Consider the following 19850-nt stretch of genomic DNA (forward strand, 5'->3'; position numbering starts at 1 on the left):
TGACTTAAGAGATGTATTTGAAGAGTCCTATCTTCTCAAATTCAGTATGTCCAGGTCCTTTAATCTCTCTTCCTAAAGCTTAGTTTTTAGTACCTCGGCTATCATTATAAGCCGTCTCAGAACATATTCAGTTTCTTAGAGGTAGAGTTTGATAATACAGTACCTGAGGTGGTGTTATCTATTCAGAGAAACTGTTACTTCCCATGATTTGGAAACTGTACTACCTTTGATGAAGCCCAAACTTACATTCACCTTTTTTGCAGGCACATCACACTGCTGAACATTTTCTGCTTGAAATTGTTATTCCAAAATTTACAGTTGATTAACTTGTGACCTTATATTCAAGACTTATATTCAAGAAGGAACAACTGCATATGAAGATTATGGGAAAATATGATTCTATATGAACGTTCATTCTTGAGAGCCCGTGTAGTGCACTGGTTAAAGTGCTGGTCTGGCACCAGGAAGATCCAGGCTGTAGTCCACTCTCAGCTATGTAAACTCACTGACTTTGGACCAACCACCCTCTTGCAGCCCAACTCACTTCACAGAATTATTGATCAAGGGGGGAAAAAAGGAGACTGCAGTTGAGTTGCTGTATGAAAAGTGGGATGTAAATTAACAATCTGTAGTGACAATCATTGAAAAAACAAGAATATGTCTTTTATATGTAAAAAGCCATAGATATAGAGGATCAGATTGAAGTCCACAATGCTCCTAGAGGGAAAATATCCTGCTGAACTGATGTTTCTGACAAACAGGAATTTTAGGAATACTGGATCTTACACAAGATTGTATGTTCAGGAGAAAGCAGAACAAAAAAAGACACATCTCATCCTTCACTTAAAAAAACTTTGAGGCATAAAAACCATCCTCAAATTTTTAGAATAGGAATGATTATCCACTTCAGTTATTTCACTTTCACATACTTGTTCCTGATGAATCACTAACCCTAATTTAATCTGGGCAGAATTGAAAGGATGGAGGGAAATTATGTTTAGCAGATTTATTTTCAAAAACTTACTTTCTAGTCCTTTCCCCCTTAATTGTTTACATATCCACTAAACGTTATGGAAGATTTTCGGGGTAACTATTAACTACACCCAAACTGATTACACGCCATCAAGTCTTAGCGACCACACAGAATTTCTCCATGACATCCAAATCCATCGTAAAACTAATTTTCAGTTTTATCAGAGCCCCAGACATCTAGAAAGCAAGATAGAATGTACAGTCCCGATGGGTTGAAAGCAGAGTATAATTTATATTTAAATATTAAAAACAGGAACGTTTTATTCACTTGATCAACTAAGTTTATATCCGTCAGAAACAAGTGAACAAAAAACAAGCAACTGTATCTGTGCAAAAAGCACAAGCTGCGATCCTTCCTCAGAATCACAGCACAAATGTCAGCACATCGTAAGCGACAGCATTTGAAGCCAGTTGTTGAACAGACAGGAGCCCCGCAGCCCCTGCCTCCCCATCCTTAGAGCATATCAATCTTAACGCATCAAGCATGCCTTACATCCTAAAATAGGACCGGGACAGATGCCCTTGACTCCGCCCGCGCCTGGCAACGTCACAAAAGCGCTGCCTCATCACCACCCGGAAACGCGATGCCCCGGATCTGGACGTTGCTTTGGCCGCTCTTTCCCTCACAAGCTGTAGGTTTCGAATGCTCTGGAGGCTTTTTGTCGCATTGGTCCCTGTACTTTCTGTTCTCGGTGCGCAAGTGCGTGGTGCGGAAAGGTTCTTCCGGACAGTCAGGCACGCTGGGAGGAAGATAAGACGGAGTTGCTTTTGTAATCCGGATCAAGCTAAGTCCTGGTAGCTGCCGCGCAGGGGGATTTAGGAAGCTCCGCTGGCGCTCAGCTGCTTCCCTGGAGGTTTGGGCTCCGGGCCGCTCATTCCATCGGTATCTTTAGGTAGGCTGTGAAAATCTTGGCTGTGAAATCCCGCAGAGCGACTGCTAGACCCTCGGGAGCAGATTTTAGGCTTGGCGGAACTAACTGGGAAAGCAACAGGTCGATACACTTAAAAGGCCCGGTAGCTACTGACCACGTGTTAGTCTTTCCCTACCTGGGGGAGTCACCAGATGTGTTGGGACTTCCAGAATCCCCAGCCAGAATTCCGATACTGACTGGAAGTTTGGGGAGTCGTCATCGAGCACATCTGGAGAGCACCAGGTTTCAGGAAGGCACGTCCCTTCTCACCTCCAAAGCGTGTTGCCGGTGCCAGAACTGAGTTCACAACCCTCTCTTTCACGAAGATTTGCACCTATAAGCTTTATTTTTAAAGTGTGTATCGGCTGTTGCAGTGCTGTTGTGGTGATAGTTAATATATTAACTGCATGTGATTTCTTTAGTTTTAATTAAATTTCAGTGCATTTCAGATTGATTTTTTGTGCAGCCTTTTTGGAGCTCCCAGTATTCACTGAAAGGCCAACTGCAACTTTTCTTCCAAAAAAGCTGTGTGCTTTTGCTTGAGGGCAATATGTGGCCCTCCAGGTGTCACTGCATTTCAGCTCCCCTCAATCCTAGGCCGTATGGTTAATAGTATAGGATGAGGGAAGTTGGAGTCCAACATTTGGAAGGCCACATATTGCCCAGCTCTGCCCTACAAGGTTTCACCTACTTTTAGCCGGATTTTCAGATGTTTAGAATGACTGAGCCTCTACTTCCTTTCTCACTTGGTAATGCAGTGTGCAAAATTGGACTTGATGTGCCGTTCTGAAATAGAAGTAAGCAAGCCACAGGGCCAGTTCTCCCTGCTGGTTTGCCTAGTGCATATGATTTGCCACTTTTCCCTACTTGCCTTCAATCTCTGTTTTGGTGGATATTATGGTTAAGTATAGAGTGGAAATACCATCTCTGCCAAGAAAAGAGTGTATGTGGATAAGGATATTCCTTTACTCAGAAGTTCCAGTCTGGCCAGTTTGTGGACTGGGCTTTAGGTTTGATCATTATTTCTTTAGCATGGATTCTGGTTTTTTTAATACTTAGAAAAACCTTTAATGAAACTTCATATTACCTGTCCCCATGGGGAAAAGTTCTCCTTGTTTTCGTTTTGGGAAGAGACTAATGACACAGGACATTATCAGGAAGAAACAATGCTGGAGCAGGCCTTGTGACTATAATTGAGAGTTGCCTACCTTGTTGGATTGCACTTAATCAAAAGAAGACATAATTTGTTTATCCGTTTTAAATAGTAGCTTTTGTTATCAGAGATGTAATTTGTACCAAATTGTGAGTATAAGCCCTTTCCTTAGTAACCTGTTATACCACATATGGTCTTTGTGTTAAAAAGTACAAAATATTTCCTGATGGAACAGAAGCTCCACATACCTGCTATAATATATATAAAGAGTTGCTGACATAAACCAAAGGAATTTCCCACCACTTCACATGCCCAGCAGGCCTGGAGACCTACAGGCTGGGTCTGCATATAATATGCTATTTAGAAAGGCTCTAGTTCCACATGACTGTCGTGCTGTATAATGCAGCTGTTACATTTGGGTCACTTTTGGAATGAGATGTACAATAAAATTTGTGAAGTCTTAGTGCTTTCCAAAGTGTTAGAATGTTAGAAGCACTTCCTACTATTAGATCTCAACTAGGTCACTTTTGTCATACAGTAGTCAGATGACTGTCACTTCATTGGTTCTATATTGAAGTGCTTTGTTAAAATTCCTCTGTAAATTAAAAACGTCATCAGGAAACATTACAGAATAGCCTACCTTCTTTTGCTAGTGTAAGCTTTTGAAGGGTGAAACAGAATAGCAAATCATGATTTTCATCACCTCCTGATGTTTTTATGCACTTATGACTACCTTAATCAGATTGAATTTATCAATAGCAGTAAACATCTGGATCTTGGTAGGAAGATTTGGATGAAGCCATGACAAGATGGGCTCGAGCAAGTGTCACTCATAACAAGAAGGCTCTGGATGCAACACCATGGGATGATCTGAAGAATAGGGCTGCTAGGACTGTGGAAACAAATAAAAAGCAAAGCTCTTCAGACAGATTTTCTTTAAAGAGCAACCAAGTGAAAAAGAAAAATAAGAAGAAAAAAGACTATCTGAATGAAGATGTCAATGGCTTTATGGAATACTTAAAACAGAACTCACAGATGTTGCATAATGGCCAATTGATCAACAGTCATCAGGCAAAGGAAGAAATAGCAACTGCTTTGAAAAAGGACAAGCGGCGAGAACAGAGAAGAGTGAAGCGGCAGGAAATTAAGAAGAACGTGATGGTAAGATATTATTCTCTTGTTTTTCTTTCTTTCATTGTTTAATGCTTTCTTTTCTTATAGCTCAAATAAGGACCACAGTCATATGAATTCGAGGGACACTGAATAGAAATAAAGGATTTTCTGTTTTTTTTCAGTTGGACTTTTTTCAGGAAGATATTATGTGCTGTTTCTCAAAAATAACCTGGTCTGAATAATATTATTAACTTGGCAGTTAATCTCAAAACTGATTTTACATTTTCTACCAGATAGGCTGTGTTGAAGAAGGGTTTTCTTTGTAAAAGAATAAAATAACAAATTCGGTCCAGTTTCAAGCATGAACAATTGCATTACACTCTACCTAACAAATATTTTATTTTCTGATTGATAAAAATAAATTGCCGTAGTCTGACAGTAACTTTGCTTCGGCTTATCAATCAATCTCATTTTTATTTGTCATTTTATCTTTGTGAGGATAGGTCAGGGCCAGAGCAGAGTGAAAGAAGATGGAGCAGCACTGGAAAGAAACAAATTTGTTCAGTATTGATTATTGATTACGTGTCATCTAGTCAGTGTTGACTCTTAGTGACCACACATAGATTTTCTCCATGATGATCTGTCCCTAACCTTGACCCATCACCACTGTAACTGAGTCCAGACCTTGTTGCTGGTCATCCTCTTCTTTTCTTTCCTTCCATCTTTCCCAGCATTAGAGTCTTCTTCAGAGAGCTGGGTCTTTGCATAATGTGTCCAAAGTAGGATAATTTGAGCCTGGTCATTTGTGCCTCAAGTGAGAACTCTGGGTTGACTTCTTCAATGATCCATCAGTTTGTTTTCTTGGCTCTTCATTGTTTAACATGCAGCTTCTATATTCTATAAGAACCACACAGTGGCGGTTGCTGGTCATAAGGAAGTTCCTATACAGGAATGCTTTAAGCTAGAGGTACACCAGCTGTGTGTCAGTGCATGCAGCTTGTTAAAATGTTGGATGCAGCCTCTAAGCACCTCCAGAAACTATTACCAGATTGTAATTTTGAATAGGAGAGAAGGGCAAAATGTTTAAATGACCGGAAAGTAATCACATTAATATATTTAATTTTAATGAAATTTAAATAATATGAAATCAGTATTATTTTTTGTTCTGGCCTACTCCTTACTGTATGAAATGTAGCCCCAATGTGTCACAGAAAGGTAGGGTTACTTTTCTGAAACTGTAAGCATCCTAATCAAATATTTGTGATTCTAGGATATTTTTCTTGCAAAAGTTAGCTGAATAAAAACAGTTGTTAATTATAAGGTCATGTGAGAGGAATGGCTTTTCACTTCAGGAAATCTTAACTTCAGAGTAAGGGCTAAACTACACATTTAAATATAATTTTTTTAATAAAATGCAAATGCTGTTAGTGTGGAAGTGAATGGTAATGGGACTCAGACAGTGCTATAAAGAGTCTTCTGCGTAAAATCCTTTCTCTGAAGCATTTCTGTTGGGAGGATATCTGATGATATGTGTGTGTGGCTTCTACTTGTAATACTCTATGGTAAGATTAGGTTGAAAAGTGGTTAGTGTAAAAAGAGATTGCGTCCAGTCCATACTGCATTAACTTGGTAATTCACCTTGTATTGTCAAAGGTGTGCTTCCACTGTCGAAAGCCAGGTCACGGGGTTGCAGATTGCCCAGCTGTTCTTGAAAGCCAAGACATGGGAACTGGAATTTGTTACCGATGTGGCTCTACCGAACATGAAATCAACAAATGCAAAGCGAAAATAGATCCAGCTCTTGGTATGTGTAGTAACTACGGTTCTCAGCATGATGGGCTTGGTAAATGTTTGTCACCAATTATCAGGGTAATATTGTTTTAAATATTCCAGGTTATGATTATGATGATTTACAAGAACTTAATGTATTTCCTTCATAACATGAACTATGTGAATTTGTTTCAGGGGAATTTCCATATGCAAAATGTTTTATTTGTGGGGAAATGGGCCATCTCTCAAGGTCATGTCCTGATAATCCTAAAGGACTTTATGCTGAAGGTAAGGCCACATTTTTTTCTTTGAAATCCCATTAATTTTTTTTTAAAATGAAGGTGGTTAATTGATATACTTTAGAATATTTTCCCTATCTTGACAGCTTGAGTGAATGCAATTGCCTTATAAAGGAATACATTGTATAAATCTCTCCTCTTTTGACAAATTCTCCCAAAATGTTTTCCATTAACCATCTTAGCATATTTGTTATAAAACTTTTGCCATAGAGAGTTTTCCAAATATTTATTTGGGGAAATTGTAAAAAATATAGTGGAACCTCGGTTTACAAACTTAATTCGTTCCATGACTCTGGTCGGACCCCGAATTGGTCGCAACCCGAAGCAAATTTCCCCATAAGGTTCAATGTAATTACTGTTAATCCGTTCTGGCATGGAGGACAGGGAGGCGACTATTGCTTGGAGGAAGAGTCCCCCTCCCTACGACCACGTGTCAGGGGCGGAAAAATGGCCGCGAACCACATGTCAGGGGCAGAAAAATGGCCGCGGACCGTGTCACAGGAGGGAAAATGGCCGCATATCCTGTTCGTACCCCGAGGTGGAGTTCACAGACCGAGTAAATTTTTGCGACCGGAGCTGGTCATAACCCGAAAAGTTCGTTAACAGAGGCATTCGTAACCTGAGGTACCACTGTACTCTATTTCATCTATACACAAAAGCAACAGTGATTTTTGCCATGTTAGCTCTATTCCAGAAAAAACATCGTATCCTCTTTGAAGAGTAGAATATACATGTAGGTTTTACCTTTTCAAATCGTGTTGTCTAACCCTGCAGCATCATAAGAAGCTTTGAAATTGTCTCGATGTAGTTGGAAAGTTAGAGGTTCACCTCCGTATATTATTTTATTGTGCTTACTTAGTGCATCATTTAGAATATATTTGAAGAATAAGTGCTGGACATGTTTTGGCAAGTTATTTAGTAAAGAAAAGCACTAACTAAATAAACTTTTAGTGAACTTTCAGTAGTACATTCTATTTAGATTTTTCAAGAATGGAGATGTTAGGTGTTACTGTTAACAAATGGAATGGAGAATGTTAAGACTAAAACTGTTGAACAGTACACATTATTCTGAAGTAGAAGGAAAGGCTTTATATTTACATGGCATTTTTAACTGCCGACTATTTCATCCTTATTGCAACATGTTTTACGGAGATGAGGGTTACACCAGATTCTAAATAGAAAGGGAAGAATCCACATAATGCAGAATCAGAAGTAGCCCATGAATATATATAGTCATATATATTGCAGCCCTTGAAATAAATAAAAGATCTTTGGATGAGAACAGTAATTGACAGTTCTCATAGTAATACAACCATTCCAGGATTGCTTTAACTCATATCTGTAGAATGTCAGGAGCCTATTTAAACAAAACAAATATAATTAATGGTTTAATTTGCATAAATTAAATTGCGTAAAGAAATCTGTTTGATCAGCCTTCTCAAGAAAACAAATTTTAGTAAATTTAAGCTTCCTGAGTCAAAGTAAACAGCTATCAGGAAGGAATTTCCATCCAGTTCCTCTTGAGTCTTTTCCCCTTTCCTCTTTTATATTTCGGCAGCTGAAGGTGCCCAGGAAGAGGAAGAAGTAGGTGGAGCTGTTAAAATAGCCAAGCGATAGGAAAGAATGGCTGGAATTGAGATTCAGTAAAACACATCTTAAAATTCACGTGTTTTTTCTTATTGTGTATTATGTTGTGTATCCATGATGGTAGGGGACAGATCATGGAGAGGGGATATTGAAATAAGTAGATAAAAGGAAAGGGGACTTTATAATCAATTCTCCCCCATTGCATTTATGCTTTGTTTAAAAAAAAAAAAGGCACACTTAACATAGGCATGTCAGATTGTAATTCATATATATTGCAGTAAAATTGAATTATTTCCATTTGATCTTTTACAGGAGGGTCTTGCCGGATTTGTGGATCTGTGGAGCACTTTAAAAGAGACTGCCCGGAAAATCAAAACTCAGGTGGCGAGCTCCAGAACTTCTGTTTATTAGAAGACATAAATAATATACATAATATTAATATACATAATATATGTATATTTGACTTCTCTGTAATGAACTCTGGCTAGAGAATTATAAACCTCACTGACTAATCCTTACTAGTTTCTGATTATATTAGCAAGCTTAGTGTGCTACTGAATAACTATCCAACTTTTAGCAGGTCATTAGATATCACTTAAGTCTACATATGTTCCAAGACATATCAGCTGTTACAGCTGGAGAACAAAACTATCACAATTTTATATTATTTTTTTGGCAGTGAAGAATTTCAGAAGTGGAATATCATTTTTATAGTAATATTACCATGAAATTGATTAGCCATGCATTATGGAATTCTTGTTCCAAATTGTTTGTTGGAGGTATAGGAGTAAGCTACATCAGATTTATTTTTGAGTAGGAAGAGTAAGGTTGGACTATACATAGCATTGTAACTTTTGGTTTATAAATTGTGTGTAAAGGCTGGAAATGTCAGCAAGTATTAGTATTAACACTGGTATTTTTAATCAACTTGAATTTTTAGAGGGCTTATTATAATTTGATCTAACTTTAACATGGATAAAAATAAAAAAATATGTAATCACTGTTGCAACACATACTTGTAAAGACTGTATCAAATTACTGAATTATATTCCGGAATATAAGACAGTTGACTTCTCATACTTCTTTTTTCCCCCATAGATCGAGCAGTAACTGTTGGTCGGTGGGTCAAAGGAATGAGTGCAGATTATCAAGAAGTTCTAGAAATCCCTGAACCACAAAAAGGAAAACCAAAAGTACCTAAGATTGTTAACTTTTGACCATTCTTATTCTCTATAATACTTCTCAATATATGACTCAAAATAAAAATTGCAAGTTTTTGAAGATGCCAAAACTACATGTTGTCTTCTAAGTATTGATCCAGTGATAAAATCTATCCTAAATGGAAACTTCTTGGAGAGGAAAGAAGAGCCTTTCCACAGGCTATTGCAGCAACTGACTGGCTGGCCGGCCCATTAGCTTTGAACCCAAAGGAAATCTTTCCAAATATTGCATAATCAGTTGGCCTTTGCTCAGTAAAAGGAATACTCAGTTGAGGAAGGATTTGGTCAACTCTATGTTTATAAGTAAGATTAGTTCTTTGATAGAATACACCTTAAAATTAAGTCTTCTTTTAATATATGTATCCTCTGAAATCCCAGCCATGGATATAAAATGAAGATAACCAAGTGAAAAATATTTGCATACATAGATTCCTCCCTCCCTCGCTCCCAATAGCAGAACTGTAGCATGAAACGTAGTACAAATTACTTGGGCTTTTTGTTCAATCATTTCTTCCTTTTCAAATAGTCTAGTGAATAAAACTGTTTTTTAAATTATATTCTTGGGACATCATCTTCAACTCCTGTTGAAATCAGCTGGAATTTAAATAGCTATATATTGTACACTTTGAAACAACAAAGCAATTTCTGGTTTGATTTCTTCCATATCATGAAATTTATATTAATCTCAATTTCACTTTCACTTAGCATATCTTAAATACCCTTCAATCTCTGTTCTAAAGATGGGAACTGATATGTCCAACTGCATGAATTTGTTCATTTTGAAAACTGTATCAGGGTTTATAATTTTTTTCTATTGAAAAAAGCATTATTTTAGAATATATTGAACGTATATTAATTAAATAACATACTCTTCCTTTTGGAATGCCTTAATTTAGAATGCCTTAATGTAAAAAAATCAGAAAAATCTTTAGGTTGTTGTGTACTAGAGTTAAGGTACCATGCAAATATTTTAAAGATTATGACAGAAATAAAATAGCTCAATAGCAATACATGATTTTTAAAAAAAGATTATTATAGAAGCAAAATCACTGAGGTCTGAAGTGTACCTGTTACTTTTTATTATATACAATGTTCTCTTTTGTTACATTCCTACAGTAGAATATAAAAAGAGCAGAATATCACAATTCAAGAGAAAAACTAGACTATACCAGATATTTAAACATGTCTGTAAGTGGGCATATCTTCCATTTTTTGTCACTCTGCAGATGTGGGGAAATGGGGAAAATCTGTGCTAGTAATTAAATCTATCTCAATAAAATATTTGCTTAAGACTGCAGATTCGGATATACCAATCAATTGCCATAATTTCACATACTTCTGTTCCTACTATGCAGAGCAGAGAAGCCTATTTAAAGAAACATTCTTATCCTATTGATCAGATATTGTAATAGAAAATAATTTATATTTATCTGTCATTTTTGTTAATAACATATTTTTTTAAATCGCCTGATTCATTATACAGAAATTTGTGCCAAAATGCCTTGCACAGAAATACAATTGCAAGATTGTGAAATATATATGGTCCTGACTATGTTCCCTCTAATACATACATGTTATAATAAATAAATAACAAATTTATTTATTTAAGCTCACTTTAAAATAAACATTTGCATCTAAAATAATATTTGAAATGTAATAATATTATAGATTGCATTTACAAGGTTTTTTTTTTATCATTCAGAAGACTTTTATAAAATTTTGAAGGTGGTTAGATGGTCCATCATTCAATGTAGCCTTGGACGATATGGCAACTGTCATTGTGACGATTTCAAAGTAAGTAGGTGGCAATTGATTTGTTAGATTGAAAGTTTATTACAAATATTTGTTAGATTGAAAGTTTATTATAAATATTTCAGTGATTTGTCATCTTCAAGTACAGTATTGGTTAATTAAATGTAGCTCATCTTGCTGCTCTCCGATTCTAAGAACTGGATGCACATAGATGCTGTATCTTCAATTGATTCCCACAGACAAGTAAGATTTCCAGCAAAGTAAGGCATGATATTATGTGCGCCATGGATGAAGACAGAAACCTTTAAAATATACAGAAGGTCATTGTGATTCAATCCATGCCATAACTGACACTAAAATTATCACATTGTACTAAATATGGAGCATTCTAAATATATTGGTGCATGGCTTCTTTCTAAACACAACAGGCATGTTTATTTCAATCACTTTCCAAGGACTCCATTTTCAGAACACTATGGTGTTCATTAGGCTGCTGGAATAGGACCATGGAACCCCAAATTTAAGTTTATGCTTAGATTTGAAAGTTCACTGATGATCAAACAGAGGGTTCATCCCAGCTTATATCAAAGGATTTTGTCATGAGAGGAGAGAATAAGGTATGTGATGTTATGAGCTCCTGGAGAAAAGGTAGGATATAAAATTGAACAACGGGGAATTGTATATAGCACTGGTATGACCTTGCAACCTGAACAACTATATGGAAAGGAAATTCAAATATTTCTGTACTCATAAAGCAACTTATTCACACAGATGCTACCTGGGAAGCTATTAAGTCTCTTCTCACTTAAAACGTTTTGCAAGTTGTATCGTCCCCTTTTCTTCTGTAACCTGTAAACTAGTACAAATATCTCAGGTATTTATGTAACAGTTCTAAAAGTGATAAAAGGGAAAATAATTTGTCATTTTGAATGTACTTCTATATAAAACAATGGAAATACTTCCAAGAACTGAGTCTAATTCATAATGGACTTGCTGATTGTTTCTGATGTACAAGAGAGTGTGTGTATGGAAACTTTGAAGAAAACAAGTACTGGTGAGGAATAGATGGGAACTGAAAGACTCCACTCAGTATTCTCCTCTCCCCATTAGAATAATTTCTTGGGTTGAAAAGCAGAATCCCAGCTAGGTGCACTGTTGTCTTGAATTAAATTACTTTTACATCTCAATGTGGGAGAAAAAAAGAAGAAACTGAAACTTATGAACAGACTGCACATAACTTCAAGCCACTTACCAAAGAGCAATCCTCATGGGGGTAGATGAAGAATCCTGCACACTGGATTTCACTTTGGTGGTCGTTCTGATCAGCAGGCGGAACAGCTGTCAAAGCAACTGACTTCATAGCTATTACGTAAGGTTCTCTAAATTTAATAAGTGTAGGGTTAGGATCATAGTAACAAAAAAATTAAGCTACCAAAATATCTTTCTTTTTAAAAATGGGGCTGCTTATATGTAGGAAGAGTTCCCAACCAGAAGGGTTGGAATGAAGTTCCCAAAATTCCCAGCAAAGGATGACAAATGTAGGGAACAGCTAGCTTAAGGCTATAATTTTGGTCATAAGGCAAGAGGAGGATTGTAAAAATCACAGCATGACACTTTAATACATTTCTTTGCTTATGAAGCTGCACAATGAGCATAGGCTGGTGGCAAAGACTAAAAAAAGGGCCTCTCTACCTTCTTTTTACCTTCTTTTTCTCTCTCCCTTCCTACATGTTTCCTTAGAAATGCCTATTGCTACTCAGGAGGGCATCTTGAAAAGTGGCACTGAATTCCTCTAGAATGCATCACCAAGGAAATGATTAAAGGAAGAATTAAATATACAGTGATAGCCAGAAGACTGGTTTGCTGTGATAGTTGCCCTGTGCTCATCAGAGTTCCAGTAGAATCTCTGTTCCCCCAAAAAGTGGGACCAAGAATCTAAGAAACGTTAAGACATTCTGTATGCAAGCAAGGCTGTTGCCATGCATATAGACACACAAGAAATTTACCATAGAATATAAATATATTAATAATAAAAATAGATATTTTAATTTAACTTTCCCAAAGATTTTCAAGTTTGATTCTTACTTAGTTTTAGAAGGTTCCCTTTGAGACACAAGAATTAAAAAATCTCTGGGTTTCTTTCCATTAGCTGATGCTGAGGATGTAATGTGGTATATTTTGTCCTCTTCAGTCACACGCTCCATGACTCTACAATTTCTGCAAGCATATGAGGCATATAGAAAGGGAGTTTAGAACTTTGGGTGTCGCTGAAAAGTAATTAATGGACATTACGTATTCTTTAGATTCCAAGTTGTGGAAATCAGTTCCTTTTCAGGTTATATCTGTTGAAGCTACATTGTCTTGGCCTGTTTTGTTGTTAAAGGAATAAGGATTAAGAACTAAGGTAAAGAGATTTCTTTTTACAAATCCAGTCTTATTAAACTGTGACTAGCCAGTTTTGCCTTCAAGTTTTTTTTTCTTCATCCATTGCTCTTTTTCATTTTTTTCCTGCTAGTACTTCATTTTTCTCAATACACCATAGTATTTTCTTAAAGTTATATAGTCCTGTATTGTATGTTAGCCTATTACTTTTTATCTATACTAACTTTTGTGTTTTTATGTGCAAGTTCAATGGGGCTTGATTTCATTACCAAGTCAATGTTGACTCGTAATGACCACATAGATGGATTTTCTCTCAGGGTTACAACCTAAGTTACCTTTCATCATACTGCAATGTACAAACAGGAATAAATTATTCTGAAATCCAAGAGACATGGCAATGTTTTTACTTTTTGATGAGCGTCAAAGAGTTTACAAAACTATTTGTAACTTAATATAAATTGATTTATATTATAATGGGCTGATTTCTGCCCATTGTTGCAGCTTGTCAAGATCCTTCTGAATTGTGGTATTGTCCTCTAAAGTATTTGCTCTTCCCCACCCCCATCTTTGTGTCAGCGGCCAATTTGATAGTAATATTTTCTATACTGTACCCTCATCCAACTAATTAATAAATATGTTGAACCGTACATGGACTAGAATGGAGCTCTGTGGTGTGCCATTCATCACTTCCCTCCAGCATAATGTGAAGCCATTGATGTATATATGTTGGGTACAATTGTTCAAATACTTCTAAATACATCTTATGGTAGCATAATCCAGTCTCCATTTTGCCATTTTCTCCGCTCTGATCTCACAGAAGTCTTTACTGAATGCTTTCCTTAGGTCGAGATACACTATCTCTACCACATTCCCTTGATCAACAAAAAATGTCACTCTGTCAAGAAAGGAGAGCAGGTTGGTTTGGCACTGCTAAGCAATGCAGTCATAAAAGAACTGATTAACTATCTATTCTACGATTTTGTCCTCTATCATATGAAGCTGACATAGGGGTAGTTAACAATTACAAGAATATAGAGGGGGGCTCCAAAATGACCTCTGCTCCCTTTAGCTATTGAATCATTTAATGCTAGAGTGCTGAGATTATTATTTTTTTTGGCACTTAGTTTTGTGCTTATATGTTGATTTGCATTTTGAACCTATTTAATCTAAATTTATCAGAACCCTATTGCAAGTCCCCTGCACCACAATGCACACCCTTTTTCAGTTACAACTTGGATGTCCTGCTTTTGTTGTTGTTTAGTCGTTAAGTCGTGTCCGACTCTTCGTGACCCCATGAACCATATTGCGCCAGGCCTTCCTGTCCTTCACTGCCTCCCTGAGTTTGGTCAGTTTCATGCTCATTGCTTCAGTGATGCTATCTAACCATCTCATCCTCTGCCGTCCTCTTCTCCTTTTGCCTTCAATCTTTCCCAGCATCAGGGTCTTCTCCAAAGAGATCTCTCTTCGCATTAGGTGGCCAAAATATCTGAGCTTGAGCTTCATTATCGATCCTTCCAATGAGCAATCAGGGTTGATTTCCTTTAAGATTGACTGGTTTGACCTCCTAGCAGTCCAGGGAACTCTTAAGAGTCTTCTCCAGCACCACAGTTCAAAGGCATCAATTCTTCGGCGCTCGGCCTTTTTTATGGTCCAGCTCTCACAGCCATACATTACTACTGGAGATGTCCTGCTGCAGCAGTCCAAATGAGAATCTGCCATTTGAAATACTGGCTGAGGCAGATTACAGAGTTACTTCTGCTACACATAGAAGAACACTCATTAGTAAATTTTAATAGCTTCACTTTGTTATTGATGGGGGTGGGGGGAGATATGATAACATCCTTTATACAAAATGTTTTGGAATTTGTCCTAATGCCACAACTGAATCAGTAGCACATGTCTTACTTACTCCATTGTCCCCTTTATTCAGCATGTCATCCAGAGCACATATCTGCACTTCTCACTTCTTTGTGAGGGCTGGGCTAAAACCAAAATTATTTGCTTTTCATCTGCTGACTTTTCAACTGAAACCTCTAAGAATGTAGAAAAGTTTTGCTTGATTACAATTACTATTACTGGGCCCAGCTGCAATGCTGCTTAGGGGTGTATTGATTTCTTGCTGAGGTTTTAGATGATGATGATGATGATGTATCTTGTTTTTTCTGTGTGCTGCGCAGAATATTTTGGATTCTGAGTATAAATTAATAATGTACCATAAACACCTTGGAGAGAGCTTTCAAAACTCTGAGATCTAATTGATCAAGACCAGGAGACTTAAATTAATTCAAGGTGGCCACAGATGTTTCCTATCTCTTTACTCGTCTTGGGTTGCCACTTCCTTCTTCCATCACTTGTTCTGCTTAATCCATTTGAATGCTGGAGACATACTGAAGCAAATAGGAGTGGAAGAGCTTGTCCCTTCTCCACTACCTTTTACTATACTACCATTTCTTTCAAGCAGTGGACCCACCCTTTCCTTTTTTTTTCACTTAGTACTCTCATAGCCAAAAAAGTCCTTTCTGTTCCTTTTATCTTGTTTGTGAATTCAGGCTCCTTTTAGCTTTTCTGAACTTTCTTTCTGCAGATATTTGCTGCTTATATGCCCTGTGGCGATTACAGCCTTATAGGTCTCTACATTTGCTGAAACTGTCTTCCCTGAAATTTAGGTGCATCTACTTCCTTCATCATATGATTTTTAGATTTAGATCACTATATATTCCAAATTAAAATCTTGCTATAATTTAACATATCACATTCAATCTTCTTTATTGCTATTCTCATTACCTTATTCCACATTATCAGAGATTTGCCAGAATGCCATCACCTTCTTAGATCAGACTGTAAGAACTGACACTGAATGAAAGATATAAAATTGTGCTTACGAGTAGTATTTAGTCCAGTGCTTATGGAGTGAGAAGTTAGATAAAAGGGAGAATGCCAGTTTTGAAGGTATCTGTATTTGCATTTCAACCTTGATCGACAAAGCATTTTCCTCTTCCAGAGTGTACATTTGTATCTAAGGGGAAAAATGTATTTTTAATGCTGAATTATACATCCACATGAACTAAGGTTAGAAATCATTTAGTTTTAAAAAGCAATTTCCAAAGAAGTATGTACCATTCCCTAAAAAGGAGTACATCAAGTATTAACATCAATAAAATATAACATTGTGACCAATAATTCAGTTTCTACAGAAAAAGGAGATATATGTCAGATACGGATATAGAATGAGGAGGAATTATGCAAAGAGAATAAATAAATAGAAGATTAGCATTCAGTGTAAAGTAGTAGTTTTACTTTGATAAAAGGAATGTTAACAATGGGAGAAATAATGGCATCAATAGATATGGATATGATAATATGAAGCCCTCTGTTAAGAATAACCTGCTCCCTTAGGAATCTGACTAACTTTTAAAATTGTCTGCTGAAGACTTGCTTTGTGTTCCCACCTATGAATGGGTATAACCAATAAGGTCTTTTATATGAGGGATTAAGAAGACCTTGCCAAAAGACAACTTTCAGGCCGTATCACTACTTGTCTTTTAAGAAGCATGTCAGGATGTGCTTATTAAGATGAAGATTTTTTTTCTCAGAGGTGGCTTTATATTTAGTTTTTAATGGCAATGGCTTTTTTTGATATTGTCTGATTATTAACTAGTTGAATTTATTTTATGATTCCTTTGTAATGGTCCACATATTATTTTAAATTCTTGTTATGTTATTTATTTGTGTATTCTTACATGCTACATAGAGCTTATAAGAATACATACATAATACATTCAGTTCTAAAACCATTTAACATTCTAAGACAAGATTAAAAATAATAAACTCTAAAATGGCCTAGATAAGAGGTAGGCTTTAAGCCTTCCCCTTATCTGTAATAAGGAGGGCTAGCCTCAACTCCAATGGCAGTTTATTTCACAATGGGGGCCCTGCCATGATGGTGCCCCATAGAGGACCTCAAAGTGTTGGTTGGACTATAAGGTAGGTAGTCCTGCAGGTTCTTGGATCTAAGCCATATGATGCTTTATGCACCAAAGAAAATACATTGATTTAAGCTTGAAAAGCAATGGGCAAAAAAGGTAGTTGTTTCAAAATGGGGGCAATATGGCACCTCCTAGAGATGATATTTGCCATCTATGCTGCCACATTCTGGGCCAGCTGCAAATTCTAGGAATTCTGAATATCTTCTAGGACCATTTCATGAGAGATGCAGTATATTAATTCCACCTTAGTACCAGTACATATATCAGTGAAACTGGTCTCTCTCCTCCAGGAATAGGCACAACTGGCTCAGCTCATAAAAGGATCCCCTTTTCATTGTTGTTCTATAATCCTGTATCATTTCTGGACTGAGGAGGAGCCCTGACTCTGAACCTGTTCCTTAAGGGAGAGTGAAATCCTAACCAGAACAGGCATATCACCCAAATCCCAGAGACTAGTCCCTGGGATCGGCAACAACTCTGTCTTATCCAAATTCAGCTTCACCTTGTTCTCCCTCATCCATTCCCTTCATGTCTGAAGACACAAAGAAGCTCTTTGAACATCCCAATGGGAGCTCGCAGGAAAGAAATATTTACTGAATGGCACCAGCATACAATGGTAATGATCCTTTCCAACAACTTCATATAGGTATTAAATCACATGAGAGATAGGACAGAACCTTCCTCCCTCTTGTGAAAATTCCTAGGGGGCTAAGCAGATGTCTCACAGTAGCACCTAAAAAAAAAGAGCAGAACTACAAAACACCACCCCTCCCCTGCAATTCCGAGCTCATTCAAGCTCTCCAGAAGGATTACAGCATCAAAAGCCACTGAGAGATGAATGAATACTGAAAGGGTCATACTCTATCCATCAGAGCAGCCAAAACTATCTCTGTGCCAAGTCTGGGTTTAAATCCAGACAGAAAATCAGCATCGTTTAAGAGTTCTTGACATTGCAGTGCCTTTGTCACAAACTTATTTAAATACAGAACACTGAACTTTAGTTTATAGTTGTTTGTCTTTTTTTTCTTTTAATAATATTTTATTGAAATTTTAAAATTACAAAGTTAAAAGTTAGAAATGAAAAAGAAAATTGAAAATACAAATTATAAAGAAAAGGAAAAGAAAACGTGAGATAAAGTAAAAGAAAAAGAAGAAAGACATGAAAAATAGATAGCTTCCAATCTATCTCTGGTCTTGAGAATAATAAGAGTGTCATAGGTGCTAGTTTTTAATGCATTAAGTAGGAATAATTCTTTGTCAAAACATATCCCATTACATTTATAATCTAATCTTCAAATCCCCATATAAGCTTCGCCCCGCCTGCATTTTGCAAGTAGTCCATCAATGGTTTCCATTCCTTAAGGTAATAATTATTTTATTTTTCTTTTAATAAACAAGTCAGTTTATCATTTTCTGCCATTTCCATCAGTTTTAACAACCATTCTTGTATTGTTGGTAGTGTCTGGGTTTTCCAAAATTGTGCATACAAAAGTCTTGCTGCGGTAATCATGTATTGGGTAATTCTGATAAGATGCTTTCCGATTTGAAAGTCCATTATCCCCAACAGGAATAATTCTGGTTTAAATGGAATCTGTATTTGTAGTATGCTCTGCATCAAAGATTGTATTTGAGTCCAAAATTTCTTTGCAATTTTACATGTCCACCACATATGGTAGAACGACCCTTCTTGTTGGTTACATTTCCAACAAATGTTGGAAATTGTCCCATACATCTTTGATAATCTTTGGGGTGTCATATACCATTGATACAACATTTTATAAAAGTTTTCTTTCAAATTATAACATAAAATAAATTTTAATCCTTTAGACCACATATTTTCCCATTGCTGCATATGTATATTATGTCCAATATTTTTTGCCCATTTAATCATGCATTCTTTAACTTGTTCTTCAACCATTTCTTCTCTCAACAATAATTTATACATTTTTGCTATTAAGTGCTCATCCATTTCACATAGTTGAATTTCAAATTCCGATTTATTCTGTTCGAATCCAAATTCTTTTTTATCAATTTTGAATTTTTCTTTATATTGCATATAAGAAAGACATTGAAAAGTATGTCCTTCTAAAACCAGTTGCTCTTTTGATTTGATTTTATGTTCTCCTTGTTCTTTTTCTAATAAGTCTTTATATCTCATCCATTTTTATCTCTTGTTTCAGTTCTATAAAGAGCTTCTTGTATAGAAGTCCACATCGGCATCTTAGGGCATAAAAGTGGTCTGCACTTAGTCCAAACTTTTAATAAAGATCTCCTAATATAATGGTTTTTAAAGTCCACATTAACTTTAACTTTATCATACCACAAATATCCGTGCCATCCAAATCTCAAATTATAACCTTCCAAATTTAATAGTTTTTCATTTCTCAAGGTAATCCATTCTTTAAGCCATACTAAACAGCAAAGTTGTTTGTCTTTTAATGTGGTGGGAAATTTCAACTGCTATAAAGAAGAATGAATAATCTCAGGGATTGTTAAGTAGGATGGGGTCTAAGCCAAGCCAGGATATATCTAATAGGCAAGAAGTACCACTATCTAATTTTTATTACTTTAATAGTTGTCACAGAAATATTGAAAATGCATCTTTAATATGGTTGTTAGAGATTCAGAAGACTCATTTAATAGGC

The 19850-nt window shown here is 36.4% G+C and overlaps 2 protein-coding genes across 4 annotated transcripts in view; one reads left to right on the forward strand and one right to left on the reverse strand.

Moving 5' to 3' along the window:
* The first annotated feature begins 1703 nt into the window (after positions 1-1703).
* Positions 1704-10960, forward strand: ZCCHC9 (zinc finger CCHC-type containing 9). Of its 3 annotated transcripts, none has more exons than XM_015891505.3 (6): positions 1704-1925; positions 3880-4257; positions 5863-6013; positions 6175-6267; positions 8178-8246; positions 8964-10960. In XM_015891505.3, the coding sequence occupies exons 2-6, from the start codon at positions 3898-3900 to the stop codon at positions 9080-9082; spliced, it is 792 nt and encodes a 263-aa protein (XP_015746991.1). In that variant the 5' UTR covers positions 1704-1925; positions 3880-3897; the 3' UTR covers positions 9083-10960. The 3 variants fall into 3 exon arrangements, with proteins under 3 accessions (XP_015746991.1, XP_007422720.1, XP_007422721.1); XM_007422658.4 differs by having other exon boundaries at positions 1705-1925; positions 3856-4257; XM_007422659.4 differs by having other exon boundaries at positions 1705-1925; positions 3859-4257.
* ACOT12 (acyl-CoA thioesterase 12) overlaps positions 10148-19850 on the reverse strand; it is a 30317-nt gene continuing 20614 nt past the window's right edge. Inside the window, exons 12-15 of the mRNA XM_007422660.4 lie at positions 16102-16235; positions 12923-13054; positions 12090-12216; positions 10148-11139 (exon numbers count right to left, since the gene is read on the reverse strand). Coding sequence (XP_007422722.1) covers positions 10996-11139; positions 12090-12216; positions 12923-13054; positions 16102-16235 — 537 coding nt within the window. The 3' untranslated portion in view covers positions 10148-10995. The remainder of the gene's footprint in view (positions 11140-12089; positions 12217-12922; positions 13055-16101; positions 16236-19850) is intronic.

Source organism: Python bivittatus, unplaced genomic scaffold, assembly GCF_059951505.1.
Source record: "Python bivittatus isolate LINGU-HERP-01145 unplaced genomic scaffold, Pbiv_v1 ctg000850_np1212, whole genome shotgun sequence".
In the NCBI taxonomy this organism is placed as follows: domain Eukaryota; kingdom Metazoa; phylum Chordata; class Lepidosauria; order Squamata; family Pythonidae; genus Python; species Python bivittatus.

Excerpts from the sequence above, each read along its gene's own strand:
- ZCCHC9 (XM_015891505.3), top strand. The coding sequence starts at position 3,898 with ATGACAAGATGGGCTCGAGCAAGTGTCACTCATAACAAGAAGGCTCTG. Across the intron at positions 4,258-5,862 it reads AAATTAAGAAGAACGTGATG|GTGTGCTTCCACTGTCGAAA; the intron begins GTAAGATATTAT and ends GTATTGTCAAAG. Across the intron at positions 6,014-6,174 it reads GAAAATAGATCCAGCTCTTG|GGGAATTTCCATATGCAAAA; the intron begins GTATGTGTAGTA and ends AATTTGTTTCAG.